The 15,276-nt window shown below is 36.6% G+C and overlaps 1 protein-coding gene across 3 annotated transcripts in view; it reads right to left on the bottom strand.

The window, feature by feature from the left end:
* Nucleotides 1-15,276, bottom strand: part of LOC124369311 (KICSTOR complex protein SZT2-like) — a 295,343-nt gene that overhangs the window by 222,591 nt on the left and 57,476 nt on the right. For all 3 annotated transcript variants that reach the window (XM_046827256.1, XM_046827257.1, XM_046827258.1), the window contains exon 16: nt 9,824-10,033. In XM_046827256.1, the coding sequence (XP_046683212.1) occupies nt 9,824-10,033 (210 nt within the window). The remainder of the gene's footprint in view (nt 1-9,823; nt 10,034-15,276) is intronic.

Genomic DNA, 15,276 nt, shown 5'->3' with positions numbered 1-15,276 from the left:
TCATGACGGCCTTGGATAGCTTATAGTTGACTGTTGGGGTCTTCTGTGATCTATCCAAGGCTTTTGACTGTGTTAACCACAAAAACTCCTCTTACAGAAGGTGAGTATTGTTGGAATAAAAGAAAAACCTTGAATTTGAATCCTATCTATCAATACATAGTATATTTAAAACAACAATTGTAACTGAAAAATCAAAATGGCAAAAGGTTTTATGTGGTTTTTTACAGGGCTCCATTCTAGGTCCTACCCTTTTTCTTATATATATATATATATATATATATATATATATATATATATATATATATATATATATATGTCCATGTAATAATGCCACAGCTTGTTTTGTTGTAAGCAACAACGGGAACAGCATTCCTGTTCTGGAATTTTGTTCCAGGGATCTCTCCACCATCAGGCTGATTGGAGCTGGCACTGGACGAACCCGATGATTACATCATTATATCCTCCATATGATGATACGGATTCCACACCCTCCACTGAGATGGTTACTTTGGTGGATCATGCTAAAAGGAGTGGCATGGAATTGGTAATTGGCTGCAATGCTAACTCGCATAGTGAGGAGTGAGGTAGCACCAACACAAACAACAGAGGTAGGTCGCTTCTGGAGTATATAACATCCCAGTCTAGTGATCGCAAGCTTGGGTAATGCTCCAACATTTCACATGCGGACCCATAGGGATGTGATAGATGTGATAGATGTGACCATGATGAAAGAGGGTGTGGTTAATCGGATACAGGGTTGGCATGAGTCAAATGAGCCTTCACTCTCTGATCATGCTCAAATGTGCTTTAAAATCTAAGACATGGAACTTGAAAAAGTTCAGTATAGAAATCCGATAAATAAAGACTGTGTGCCATACAAACAACAGCTAAGGGTGTAACTAGAATCCGCCTTATGAAATTGTGGGTTTATTTGATCTCAGTTATCCTGATATTAACAGGAGAAGATCCAGAGTAGCCTGGTGGAATTCTGAATTGGCCTCTTTAAGGAAGAGAGTTAGGGCTTCATTCAGGAGAGCAAAACCTTGGGGTACTTTGGAGACCTACCCTGAGGCTCTTGCACTGTAAAATCACAAGGTTCGTACCGCTAAGAGATTAGCCTGTAAGAAACTCTGCACTGATATTGACAGTGTGCAGGGTTGTGCGAGGCTTCAGAAGCTATTAGCCAAAAATCCCATCTCGCCACTTGGTGGACTCAAGGACGATCAAGGTAGATATATTACTAAACCGGAGAGAGTTCTAAAAGTTATGACAGGACACACCTTCCGGACTGTATTATTTATGACAAGGATCAACCACTCAGCTGTGGAGGGAGACCTAAGGGGTGCGTCACTCACTCACAATGGAGTTTGACATCTTGTGTATGCAAAAGGATTGAGTGGGCGATTACCTCTTTTAGTCCATATAAAACACCTGGGGGAGACGTAGTATGACAGGGTTAGATAGTCTCCTTCCCCTGCTGTACATTTCTCTGTCCTGGAGGGTATCCAGGGTAGTGTTTATACCGAAGCAGGGGAGGTATAGCATGGATCGACCTAATTCCTTTAGGCCAATACGTCTGTCCTCCTTTTTTCTTAAAACCATGGAGAAGAGGATTGCTAGGTATGTTTGGGAGGGATCTCACAGCCCCACTACATCCAAATCAGCATGCCTACACTACAGGAAGATCATGCGACTCAGCCCTACATCAACTGGTATGCCGGATTGAGAAGACGCTGGCAGTGAAAGAATTAGCCATAGGTGTGATTCTGGACACCGAAGGAGCTTGTGACAATACAGGCATTTAGAGGATTGTCAATGTGGTCTCAAGACGTGTTATTGATGGTCAAATATGTGACTGGATAAGGGCCTTACTCACAGACAGGGTGGTTACTACTACTCTTATTGGAGCAAGCATCAGTGCAAGGACTATGAGGGACTGTCCCCAGGGTGGCGTCCTTTCTCCTCTTCTGTGGAACCTAGTTATAGAACCTGTTCGTGTCTTTGAACAGCAATGGTGTCTTTGCACAGAGATACACAGATGACATGGTGAATCTTGTGAGTAGCAAGTTCAACACAACAGTCACGGAACTGACAAATGGTGTTCTGAACATGGTGGGGTACTGGTGTGATGGGATTAGTGTCAACCCTACCAGAGTTGCCACGGTTGCCTTTACTAGGAGGCATCAGGTCGAGGGTATTTGTCCATTCTTACTGAGAAGTTTTTCTGAGTTAAAGTCCGAGGTTAAGTATCTGGGCATAATCGTTGATAGGGTCCTAAACTATGGACTTACCCCTTCTGGAAAAGGTTATTGCCAAAGGGAAATGGTCTTTCATGTAATGCAGACGTGTGATAGGTGGATCTTGGAGAATGAAGCTGAGGCTTTTGTATTGGCTTTATGTCTCTGTCGTCAGACCTGCAGTAATGTTTGGGGTTGTTGTCTGGTGGCCAAAAACGGAAGCCAAGATGGCAGTAGCTGGTCTGGCTGGCATCCAAAGGATGGCTTGCCTTGCTATAACTGGGGCTTTTCCAAGTGCGCCAGGCGCAGCTCTGGAATGTTGCCTCAACCTCGTCCCACTGGATATTGTCATTCAGGCTATGGACAAGAGGAGTGCCTACTGTCTTCAGCAATCGGGACTTTGGTCGGCCTCGGACTGCAGCAGTGGGGACTGCAGAAGTAGCATACTGACTCAGGGGAATGCTCTGCACATGATCTCTGATCAGATGACACAAACATTTTCCTCTGACAAAACGAAAAGTGGCACAGTTGCCGGAATTGCGGGGGTGAGACCATGTAGGAAAATGGTGGCCCCTATGGGTCCTTATCCCACAGTCTTTCAGGCAGAAGTCACATCAATTATGGAGTTTACTTGTGAGAATCTTCATCTGCGGTATAGGAGTAAGACGATTAGCATTTTCACAGATAGCCACTGAAGGCATTAGACTCCTGTGTGTTCAACTCCAAACTTGTCTGAGATTGCTATCGTTTCTTCCCTTGCCAGAATCAACAATATGACTGTTTGTTAGGTTCCTGGTCATGAAGGGATTTTGGGAACGAAAGAGCTGATGTCTTGGTCAGCTTGGGCTCAGTAACCACTATGATGGGACCTTAACCGTTCTGTAGCATTTCTAAGTGTGAATCCTAACTGGCTGTCTCGAAACGAGTTAACGCTAAACATGAGAGAAGTGGAGGCTGCATGCGGGTCTGAGAATGATCAGAATGGTTCTACAGTCGCCTTCCCCTAGGGTGGCATCTGACCTTCTCTCACTAAGTAGATCAGTGTCTTCTTGGGTTATTGGTCTGATTATGGAACATGGTAACCTGAGGAAGCATCTTCACAGAGTCGGTATTCTTCGGGAAGATCCGCTCTGTAGAATGTGTAACGAGCAGAAGGAATCACCTGGTCTTTAATTGTCCTGCAATAGCAAGGGAGTGATATACCAGCTTTGGTAGTTTGGAAAAGGGTGGTGAATTTCCCCTAGGAGAACCTGATCGGTTGTTTTCAGTGGTTTGTAGAACTGCTGAAACCATAGACTGGTCAGTCTCATGGTGTGCTTCCAGGGTGGGCAAACGGCCGTTGTAAACCTCAAGCATGGCAATAGGCCATCCCATAGAAGAAGAAGAAGGACAAAGAGGGAAAAGTCAATGTTAAAACTCAGTAACGAGATTTGATTTTAGTGCATTCTTGCGTTGTAATACCCTCCCAGCTCACAGGAAATTTTATTATTTGAACACTGCTATGAACTCTAATTTAATGAAAAAAATTGGAATGCTTTATATGGGAAGATATCTCGAGAGAGATTTAAACTGTTGACTTTAAATTTTGCCACTTTATTTCTTTATAGACAAGAATGAGTTCTATGATGATGTATGTCCATGAAATGCGTCATTGATGGCTAAGTCTCATAGGCTGATTAAGTTTCTCTTTTGTCTTCTGAAGGGGATGTAAACATTCTTTATGATTATCCGTCTTTCTACCTGTTGGGAGGACATCTTGAGAATGAAACGAGCTTTAAATTTGAAAGTTAATATGCAACCTTAGAGAAGACTGTGGTGTGGCGTACTCCTACCTTGTTATTAATTATAGGGTTCTGAAAATACTCAAAATTCACACTGAATATTAATAACAGTGTACAACTGGACTGACATGAATATCTCATACACACACATTTAACTTTTAGCTTTTAAACTTAATTTCATTATTTACAAAGCTGGCAGAAAATATGATGCCAACCGCACTGGGGAGAGATCATTGCTTGCTTGCTGTAACCAAGGATCAATTTTATTCAGGAGATTTGATCTGGAAGTTTTCGCTAGAAGTGTATGGGTCGAGTTCAATTACATGGAGGCCAGAACTTTATGTTCCTTCAGTTATTTCTCTCCTTCATTGTTATTTTCTTGACACTAATTTTCCTGAAATGGTGCTGGGAATATTGATTTCAAGAAGTTATAACATCTTGATGGTTAACAACATTAATGCTTTGACTGGGATGATAGCTCCTTTACACTAAAATACTTTTTATTCCAGTGCTAAAATGGGTTTACTTTTAAGATAAATGGACGATTAAACCTCTTTTAGCTCCATCAATGTCAGAATGTCTTTACCCTCATCGTTATGAAATAAAATCAAGTAGACTTTTTCAGTGGCAGTGTTGCACTGGCCAGGGAGATCGAGATTCTCTTCCTCTTAGGATCTGCATCTATGGCATCAGGTGGTATGAAAAATGTCATCACTAAATTTCTACTACCGGAAGGGGATTTATATGGAGTTTATATCACCAGTTTCTATCTAACAAATGGGCTGATATGCTTCTCTTCCCTTCTTTTAATATTGCTGATGAAGCTTTAACTCATCAATTATTATATCTAAGAGATCTACTATAATGCTGGAACGAAGAAAATGTTTCATACCACTTCATACCTTAAAGTGTTTTTCTGCTAAAAATAATTTAACTTTAATTGGCCCAGAGTTAAGGATGACTATGCAGAGCATTCTGGCATGAGAAGAGAGGCAAGAGTATAACTGGATTGTTGTAAAAGGCAGCATTCTAAAAAAGTTGAAAGTTACTAGGAGTGTAAACCAAACTAGTTTTGGTAGGATTCTGCCATGATTTCTGCTGGTCATATTGATGACAGAGTTGTCACGGACACCACTCAGCAGTGCTGAAAGTCTGGAAAGTGTATTGTATCTGTATATTAATCTTCTGATTGGGCAAGGAAATTGAGATGAAGAGTTTCTGAGCAAATAAGTTTTAAATGTTTAAATTCCTCCTGTATCAGTTGGCACTATCCAGTTTACTCAGCTTGTGATACAAATGCTGTGCACTTTATGAAATGTGCACTCAATATCATTGTTTCAGGGTTTATGTCACTGTTCAATGGGGTATTTTTAGGTGGAATTTCTATAGGTGAATTCTCTAGAGCTGTTACGAGGTGGATACACACTGGAAATGTGAGAATATGAAGGTTGCAGTTGTCATTTAAGGATAAGTAGGCTGTTTCTACAGTTATATTCCCATTGGGCAGCACTTGATCTTCTTTCCTTACACAGATTATCTTCTCAGGTTGTGGGCTTGATTACAGAGCATATACATCTGAGTAACCATCTTTATGTAGTCTGCATTTTTTAGGATAATCTGCTCTGTATGTAATGAGGCCTGTAATAAGCAGGAGGAAACTGCTTATTACCTGCTTTATGACTACCCTGTATTAATAAAGGGATGTTGGTCCATATTTTACATTTTGGATAAGTGTGGTAAATTTCCCTAGGGAGATCTCATGACCGGTTGTTTTCTACATTTTGTGGACCTATTGCGACCGTAAACTGAGAGGCTTTATAGTACAATTTCAGGGTGCACAAAAGGTTCTTCAGGCTTCAATGATTGGCTTGAGACCACACTTAAAAAAAGAAAAACAGAACAGTTTCCTTCCATCTGGAAAACTGTGTGTTCACATAAATTCAAAAAAGACCTCTAAACTCTCTGTAGTTTTAGATCTAATTTATGTTTTATCGATTGTACCAAAGATATTTGAAAATATTGTATGCAGTTTTCCTTCTCATAGATGGTCTGAAAAATTCTTGTGCTGGATGAGTAAGTGTGTTAAAAATAAAAAGTAGATTGTGTCACTCATGGTCAGCAAGAATGTTTTTAAATTCTGTGCAGTTACTCAGTGGCAGAGTTTAATTCTTGCTTTGTTGTTATCTGCAGTATTTTTTACACAAATGATCTGTTTTTTACAAATTTATCAAGTAAAATTTGGTTTTAGTAACAGATTTGTTTCAACAGTTTATTAATTCCAAGAAATAAGTAAAATTAAAGACACAAGTAATACAAATCAGATTTTTTCAGATGTTTCTCCATGCCCTTAACCCTCCAAGTGGTAATTAAATCACTTTGCTGGGCTGTTTTGAAGCAAAATACATGGTTTCTTAAAAGCCACTTTTTAGATACAAATATACATTCAAAGATCATGTGTTATATATCATTCTTCTCAGAAAAACTTAGGAAATAAAGATAATTCAAAACAATTACCACTTTTTTCTAAAAAAGTCTTGATGAATAGTAAAAAATTTTTTTTCTTTTTGTTTTGTTTAGATGGTGAGGTTGTAAATGCGTTTTAAAACATGGTTATAAATATTTCAAAATATACAAATTGTTTAAAATTTAATTGTGAACAATAAAATGAATAATAAAAATGTCACTTCAAAGCCTTTTGAACAAAAACTACACATACAAAATATAAAAACTAAAAAAATGCTCCGCACACCAAAATTTGCACAATGTACACATTCAAAGTAAACACTTCTCAAAAAATATTGGTTTGGATGTACATATAACATCAAAAAAGCTAAATGTCTGTTATAATAATTATGAATAGTAAAAAAAATCCTATTATGGTCCTTTTGTTTATATACATATGTATATAAACAAAACGTTTTGTACCATGAACGGTTGGTCGGGGCGGATCCGTCCTAGGGGTCTGTGGGTGTGGTGCTGGCATTGTGTGTGAGGAGTGTGAGTAAGGCAAACCGCATATATATTATTTATTTCAAAAATATTCTTATTATATATTTATAAATTATTGTTATTAGGTATTAATTATAGTTTTTGGTTATTATTAAAGATGGAAGTTGTAGTATTATTTTGTGTCATGATTGTATACTTATATTTTTATTTATTTTTATTTAGAAGTATCATATTTATAATTTTTTTAGTGTTTAGATTAATGTTTGATTTAATGTATTTAGTAAGGTATATTAGTGTTAATATTAATTTGGTTAATATTTGTCATGTTGTTTATTGTTCTGCTTATTTATCAGACAGGTTAAGTGTAAGAAAGGGCCATGAGGCTCTAACTTTGCCTGTTTAAATAAACAAATTTTCATTTCATTTCATTTCTTTTTATATATACATATTTACATTGACTAAAGAAACTTAGTCAGAGTCAGATTCTGATTGCCGCGCTACCCTCTTTCTTCTGCCTCCCCCTACGGGCCTCCTGAAGTGCTCTTAAGCACTGTAGCAACTCATAATAAAATAGAAAATACACACACGAGAAGCAAGAATCTATCGCACAGTGAATAATAACACAAATCAAAACAATATGTCGCGGCCGAACGATAACTAACCTAGACGAAAACTACAACAAAGTACTGCATGGCGAGTGCGGCAACAGCTGACAAAATCAGCGCACGTTACAAGGTTTCTGAGAGGCATTCCAGGTGAGGAGTACCAGGGTGCTTTCCAGGCGTAGCAGAATAATCTCCGCAGGTGTATTGATGCAGGAGGAGAATATTTTTAACCCTCAAGCTGGCAGTTGAAATGTCCTCAAGTGGCAGGCCATTTTGAGGTGTTTTGCAACAGTATCGATTTTTAATTTTTTTTAATATAATTTGATTATAAACCTATATGTGTTATAATCATTTTTTTCACAAGGAAATGTACTTTTTAGTAATGCAAATGAAAACCCCAAAATATAAAAAATTTATCTCTCTTTTAGTTTATTTTATTTTTAAAAATTCAAAAAAAAATTATGTAAAAGTGGTGGGGGTGCACCTATAAAAGACATATTCTGTGAAAAAAAAAATATTTCCAAAATACCCAAAATGTTGAAAATTTATATATAGTTTTAGAAAATGTATAGTTTACAACATTTTTTTGATTAAAACAATTATGAAATACTCTAAACTGAAGAAAGTACAAAACGGCTAAATTCGTTGCTATGGATACGACTGTGTTATAAAATTTTCCTAGAGGTCAAATGAATCATTGCACTCAAAGCCTGAAACCGGCGCAAAGTCATGGTATTCCCAATCATCGGATAGAACAATGCCGGATCTGTTGACCAGTAATCCGTAACATTCTTCCTCCTGCAAATGTCCATGAGAAGCATGATTGCAAGAAACTTGGTCATCTCTAAGATACTAACATTTTTCCAGGATGAAAGTCGAGAGTGAGAAGAGAGTCTATTTCTTCTCTGTTTCTTCTTGATTTCCTTCTTAGCATAAATGTTAGTTTCTCTTACAATAACAGATATAAAAGAATCTGGGACAAAAAGTTTGAAATAATGAACAGGTTTGTGTTCAGGTGGGCAGTCCCGTGGGCCAGGGTTTCTCACGGTGAACTCCTTACTGGGGTCTTTGGGACTTTCACCGTGGTAAGCCCTAACCCACAGAGATGTGGGAATAGTAACAGACTCTGGAGGAGGGGGATCGTCTAACACATCCTCAACAACCTCCTCAGTCAAGACTGAGGGGTCTGGCAATTGTATGGTAGTGCCAGAAGGACCCGGTATTGGTGACAGTCTCGATAGGCCTACTTCACTTGCAGCCTCTGTTAGGCCTATGCCTGTTCCCAATGGGCTAGGGCATCGACAGTCATCACTCTCAAAATCATCTTCTGGTATATAATTATCATTACTGCCAGAAGAAAAATCCATTACACTGTCAATATTATCACCGTCATGCTGCCCGTCAGACTCATGTTCACTGTGTGAATCTGAATTAGCTATGAGTTCTCTCAGATCAGAGGATTTGTCTGCTAAGTTTTCAGACATTTCTAGGTTATGCAGAGCCTATAAAAATAAATAAAGAAGCTTTATATCTTGATCATCGCATATGAAAATGATCCTAAAGCTAACTAAAACTATCACAACACTGCACATAGCTTAGATTACAAAGGGTCACTAATATCTTTTTTTCACATATATTTCTTCATAACATCACAAAATAAACTGATAAAACACAATCTACGAGAATTTATACGCATAAATAAACACACTTATTTCATGTAATAAACTTACGTTTTAGATGGACAAGAATAACGCGACCGGGTACCAATACAACAACAATGGCCGACTGTTTACAAACAACTCTCGTTTTCAATACGTCATAGTTACATCATGACTGCTAACAAAACAAAACAAAATACATTGATCAAATCAGCAACTATTTCTGATTCCAGTGGTATATGAATCATGGCAGTTTAGTTCGTGTATTGATTATAACAAATGTCAAACGGGCACGTGTCAAATCGACTGATTTTCAGGCGACTGCCACTACAAAAACATTAATTTCAACTGATAACCAGGTGACTGCCAGTTGTAGAGTTAAGAATTTTAACTACTTGTACCAATTGGATGAATAAATATATTTTCTTTAGAAGATGTGCATTACTTTCATGATGCACTCTATGGAGGTTCTCCAATACTTCTGAACCGCAGGATTCTAAACTATAAATTAATGGAATAAGACAATATAACACAGAATGCATTCAAAAGATTCAATCAACATTTCCTCTATGTTATCTATTGCAGGCACTCACTGTGTAAGGATCGCCAGTATCCTGGAGACAGTAGGAACACCTAAGTTGTGGTTAGCAGCAGAGGCAGTCCAGATCCAACGCCGATGATGCAGGTAGCGAGACAGTGTGGTCACCAGAGAACTGGTGGGTCGAGGTGGCTTGGAGTCTGTCTGGGGCTGTGTTCCATCGGGAAACACCACTGTTCCAAACTCTGATGGCATCCTCTCATACCTGCAAGTTATTATTTATGGTTATATATTTTATTGAGGTCGTAAATCTGTCTCTTGATTCAGACACCTATTATAGAGAATTTCTGTGTGACCCCAGCAGTGATTCAGAAAACAAATGTTATATTTAACTGTTTTTATGTTATTTTAAGTTTTAACCCTTTGGAGACGAGTCTATATAACAAGAAGTAAACCAGAAACACTGGGTTATTTTTATGGGATTTGCAAAATGTTTGGGAAATTGCTGTATTTTAAAAATTTGAAATTGTTGAAAAAAATAGTTTCAAACCACTTCTGGCCAGTGATGAAAAATGATGAGGCAAAAAGCCATATATATTCTAACGGTTAATATGTATATCTATACAGGGTGATTCATAAAAGGTGTGCAATATTTCAGGACTTAATAAAGGTCATCAAAACAAGGAAAAAACTCCATTGCACATGGGTCCGGAAACGTACCGTTTACTGTCTGTCTGTCTGTCTGTTTGTGTTTTTTGAGAAAAAAATTACTACTCAAAAACCACTTAAGATACAGAATTCAAACTTAACAGTTATGTTAACCTAGTGTTGGTCCTTTTCAGTGAAAAAAATAAAACAAATATCTCATTGCATTTCAAAATGGCGGCCGTTCAAAATTTTCAAATTGTATTAGCTTTGAAATGGCTACTTTGACAACAAATTTACCAGGATAACTTTTTTTAGCGTATTTTATTACCAATTCAACAATTTTTGTTTCAAAAAGATTGAATAACAAATAACTGAGTTATAGCACCAAACGTAAAAACAGGTTAAATCCATGCATTGCAAGTACATACAACAATGTAGTGGATTATTACGAATAAACTTTTTAAGGTTCTTTATTAAAATAGTGAACAATATTATAACCTGAAATTTAATATTTATTTTTTAAATTTGTTTTAAGGTAAATTAAAAAAAAGTTCTTAACCAATTGTGAATCCTGGTTTTTAAATCTTAAAAAAATTTTAATAGGGCTACATTATGGTTGGGTATAGGGTTTTCTTACATGGCAATTGTGTGAAACAGCGTAATTAATTCAATGTGTTTGAAAAATTTTATTGAACATGATATTTTTTATTAAGAAATCAATGATTACATTACTTTAAAACTTTCATAATCGTTGCTCAAAGTGGCGTCCTTGTAACTCGTTGCAGATTCTGAAGCGTTGTAAGCACGATTCTCTCACCCCTTCAAAAGGATTACTGTCTTGAATAAATGCAGCAGCCTCAACAACTCTAGCTACTAGATCCATTTCATTCTGTATGGGAGTGGTATACACTAATTGCTTCATGTGTCCCCACAAGTAAAGATCAATGGGTGTGAGGTCAGGTGACCGTGGAGGCCAAGGGACGGACCTCCACGTCCAATCCAACAATCTCCATACACTTCATTCAAATGTTGTCTAGCAATCAGGGAAAAGTGGACCGGTGCTCCATCGTGTTGGAACCACATTCTTTGTCTAGTTTCAATAGGAACATGTTCCAACAGCTCAGGTAAGATTTCCCTCAAAAAAACTTCATAAGTATTAAGTATAATGACTTCATAAGTCATTATACACATTGTTCAGTCTGTTTGGTATAATGTGTGCCCCAATCAAATATCCGCCTACTATTCCAGCCCAGATATTGACAGAAAATTTGTGCTGAAACTTACGTTGCACAATTTCATGAGGGTTCTCTTCAGCCCATAAATGGCTGTTTCGGCTATTAAATATGCCATCTCGAGTAAATGACGCTTCATCAAGAGAACATACCTTAAAAAATCGGGTTCATCAACTAATTTGTGAAAGAACCAACGAGAGCAGTCTACCCTGAGAGGAAAATCTGCAGGTTCTAAGGCTTGTACTTTCTGATGTCTGTAAGGGCACAAACGTTCTTCATTTAACACTTTCCACACAGAACTTTTGCATACATCCAAATTATGAGCCATAGCGCGAACACTGATGGAGGGGTTTTCTTCTACGAATAATAAAACCTCTTCTTCAAAATCAACAGTCCGTACGGATTTTACCCGTTCCACAACATTATTTTTCAAATGTCCAGTTTCCCTAAGACGAATATGAACGGCACTGAAGACGCTATGAACTGGGTGCAGCCTATCTGGAAAGCGCTTTCTGTACAATCTGCTAGCTAATCTGGCATTGCCTCCAGCAAGTCCGTACACAAAGTGAATATCAGCATACTCTTCAAAAGTAAAACGGTTCATATCGTACAAGAAACAAAGTAATAAAAGAAATTTAAATTAACAGGAAAAACTAACAGGAGTTACAAAGAAGAACAGAACATTCAAACAGTGACAATCAAGTTCAAAACATAGACTTGCTCAACAATGTCTTGATAGTTTGTCTATTAGTTTTTCTTCATTTAAAACACCTGATTTGGTTGCTGATTGTTGGTCAGCTGTTTTCATGTAATATTATGCTATTGTTTTTTTAAGAGCATTGTGAATAGTTTGTTTCTTTTTTATTTGTGTGTGTGTGTAACACATTGATTACTGTAAATGGAACAAAAATGATAGTAATATTTTTTATAGGTTATAATAATTGTTCAGTATTTTAATAAAGAACCTTAACACATTGGAGTCTGGCTCGCTATTTGCTGTTTTTATAGCCTGGTCTGCATAAATTAATTGGTTTTTTAGATTTTTTTTTTTAGAAAACTGTTAAATATTATGTATAAGATATTATATTTTCTTGAAAGTTCTATCTTTCCTCTTTAAATTGATGTGTAAAACTATATTCCTATAAAATCTAATAAATTTTTTAAAAAATTTCAAAACTTACATTTTTTTAAGAAAAATAAAAACTCCCGCATGTCTTGTGTTACTTGAAAACTAACTTTTGAATAAATAAAACAAGTAATTTCAATGTTTTTAAAGGCATTTACTATATACATATTTACAAATAATTATTTTAATTGCCAAAAAAAATTCAAATGCTAAAAAAATTGTTTGTTGTCGTAGACAGACTGACGACGCGCCAGGCCACGTCAGTGGATAAACAAAAGCCTCAAGCGGGTATGACGTAGTAGCGCCTAGCGGAATTTTTCTGAACTAACCATTAAAGCTGGCTTTCTAATGCAGCAGACGGCACTCGAATATCACTCGAGCAACTCCGTATATCAATCGGCAAAGCTGTGCTCGAGTCACGCTCGAGCGCCGGCCGGGGATTTAAACAATGGCGCTCGAGTCTGGCTCGAGCGTAGACTCGAATGTGTTAAAAAGTTTATTCGTAAAAATCCACTACATTGTTGTATTTACTTGCAATGCATGGATTTAACCTGTTTTTACGTTTGGTGCTGTAACTCAGTTATTTGTTACTCAATATTTTTGAAACAAAAACTATTGAATTGGTAATAAAATATGCTAAAAAAAGTTATCCTGGTGAATTTGTTGTCAAAGTAGCCGTTTCAAAGCTAATACAATTTGAAAATTTTGAACGGCCGCCATTTTGAAATGCAATGAGATATTTGTTTTATTTTTTTCACTGAAAAGGACCAACACTAGGTTAACATAACTGTTAAGTTTGAATTCTGTATCTTAAGTGGTTTTTGAGTAGTAATTTTTTTCTCAAAAAACACAAACAGACAGACAGACAGTAAACGGTACGTTTCCGGACCCATGTGCAATGGAGTTTTTTCCTTGTTTTCATGACCTGTATCAAGTCCTGAAATATTGCACACCTTTTATGAATCACCCTGTATATAACTATAAAAAATATGGCTCTCAAGAAAATTCTCAGTTAGGAATATTATATATTTATATACATTTTGTACAAAATCCTAGATACTGTGTTTTTCAACAATAAATGGATAAAATTGGACTCATATGAACTAAACCAAATGTGTTCCAGATAGGCCTACTCTTAGGTCAGTAAACTGACAAAAAACTAATTATTTACACACAATATATAGATAACATATTCCATGCAATCCTCTTTTACACTTCTTGCCAGCTGTTCTAGATATTTTCATCCTGCCACCACTTTGTAGGCTCTTTTAGCTGCAAACCACACAACATTTTTCCTTATCTCCTGGCAGTTTGAAAATCCTTTCTCATTTTTGAATTGTTTTTTCTCCTTGCCCAATATGACCTACATTTGTTTTTCTCACAATCCAAGGTAGGCTAACTTTTTTACATAAGCTGACATAATCATAATCATAATTTTTATTGCCATTGATCACATTTTACATATAATGAAATAGGCATAGTCATGTATTAATAATAATAGACATAATAGATAAAATATGTTTAAAATTAGACAGATATCATATTCTGATTTTTGTTCATATATTGTTGAGCATATCTATTAGTCTCTTCTACCATTAGCTCCAACAAAGTCATGATAAAAAAATAGACTGAAATAGGCTATAGCTATAGGTTTAGAATATGGTGGAGGACAATGATTGGGTTCAGGTAGTTCAAAGTACATAAATTTATGTTCACTATACTGGGGCAAGTAGAACATATCATTCCCTTCTTCAATTTCATACCAGTCATCATCCTCTTTAACAGGATGTATGGAACACGATCATTGCAAACTCTTACACCCCTAGGCCTACCTCTAGCTTTCCCTCAAACTCCCTCGTTAGGCCTACCTACTGGCCTATTTCTAACACTAATTTGGTCAGCTTCCTCTCATCACTATCACTGCTTGAAATGAAATAAATAGGCCTACAAGATGATGGATCTTCATCAGAACCGTCAACAAAAAAGCCATCTGCTGAGGAAATAACCTCGTCCTTACTATCATCCAACTCACTTCCAAGAAGTCTATCAATTTCACTACAACGTAAACACAGAAATAAGAAACACGGCGTAAATAACGCTATTTACAATGTAAACACATCTTAGCAACTATCTGGTTGTTTACCCCCGAGAAGCAGGTACAAGCACATAGTCTGATCATAGAGGAAGCAGATGGGCAACATTGCATGCATAAAGATATAGAATAAACAAACGAAAAGTCAAATACTATTTACAAAACCATCATATTTCGTTACTTGTGTTCACTACTTAGATTTTTTTCATGAAAATTCAATCAAAATGTGTCATTCAATAAATAAAAACATTTATTATGAATGTTTTTTATTTAATGTACACAAGGAGGATATTGCATATGGGCCATGTTGTTGTGAATGTCTTAGTAGTAGTTACAAATTATTTACTATGTCATCATAACTGGAAACTAATTAAGGCTGGGTAATATGCCTCTGAGTCCAACATATTAAC

Source organism: Homalodisca vitripennis, chromosome X (assembly GCF_021130785.1).
Source record: "Homalodisca vitripennis isolate AUS2020 chromosome X, UT_GWSS_2.1, whole genome shotgun sequence".
In the NCBI taxonomy this organism is placed as follows: domain Eukaryota; kingdom Metazoa; phylum Arthropoda; class Insecta; order Hemiptera; family Cicadellidae; genus Homalodisca; species Homalodisca vitripennis.
Note: the sequence above shows the minus strand (reverse complement) of the source record. Positions and strands in the feature narration are given on the sequence as shown.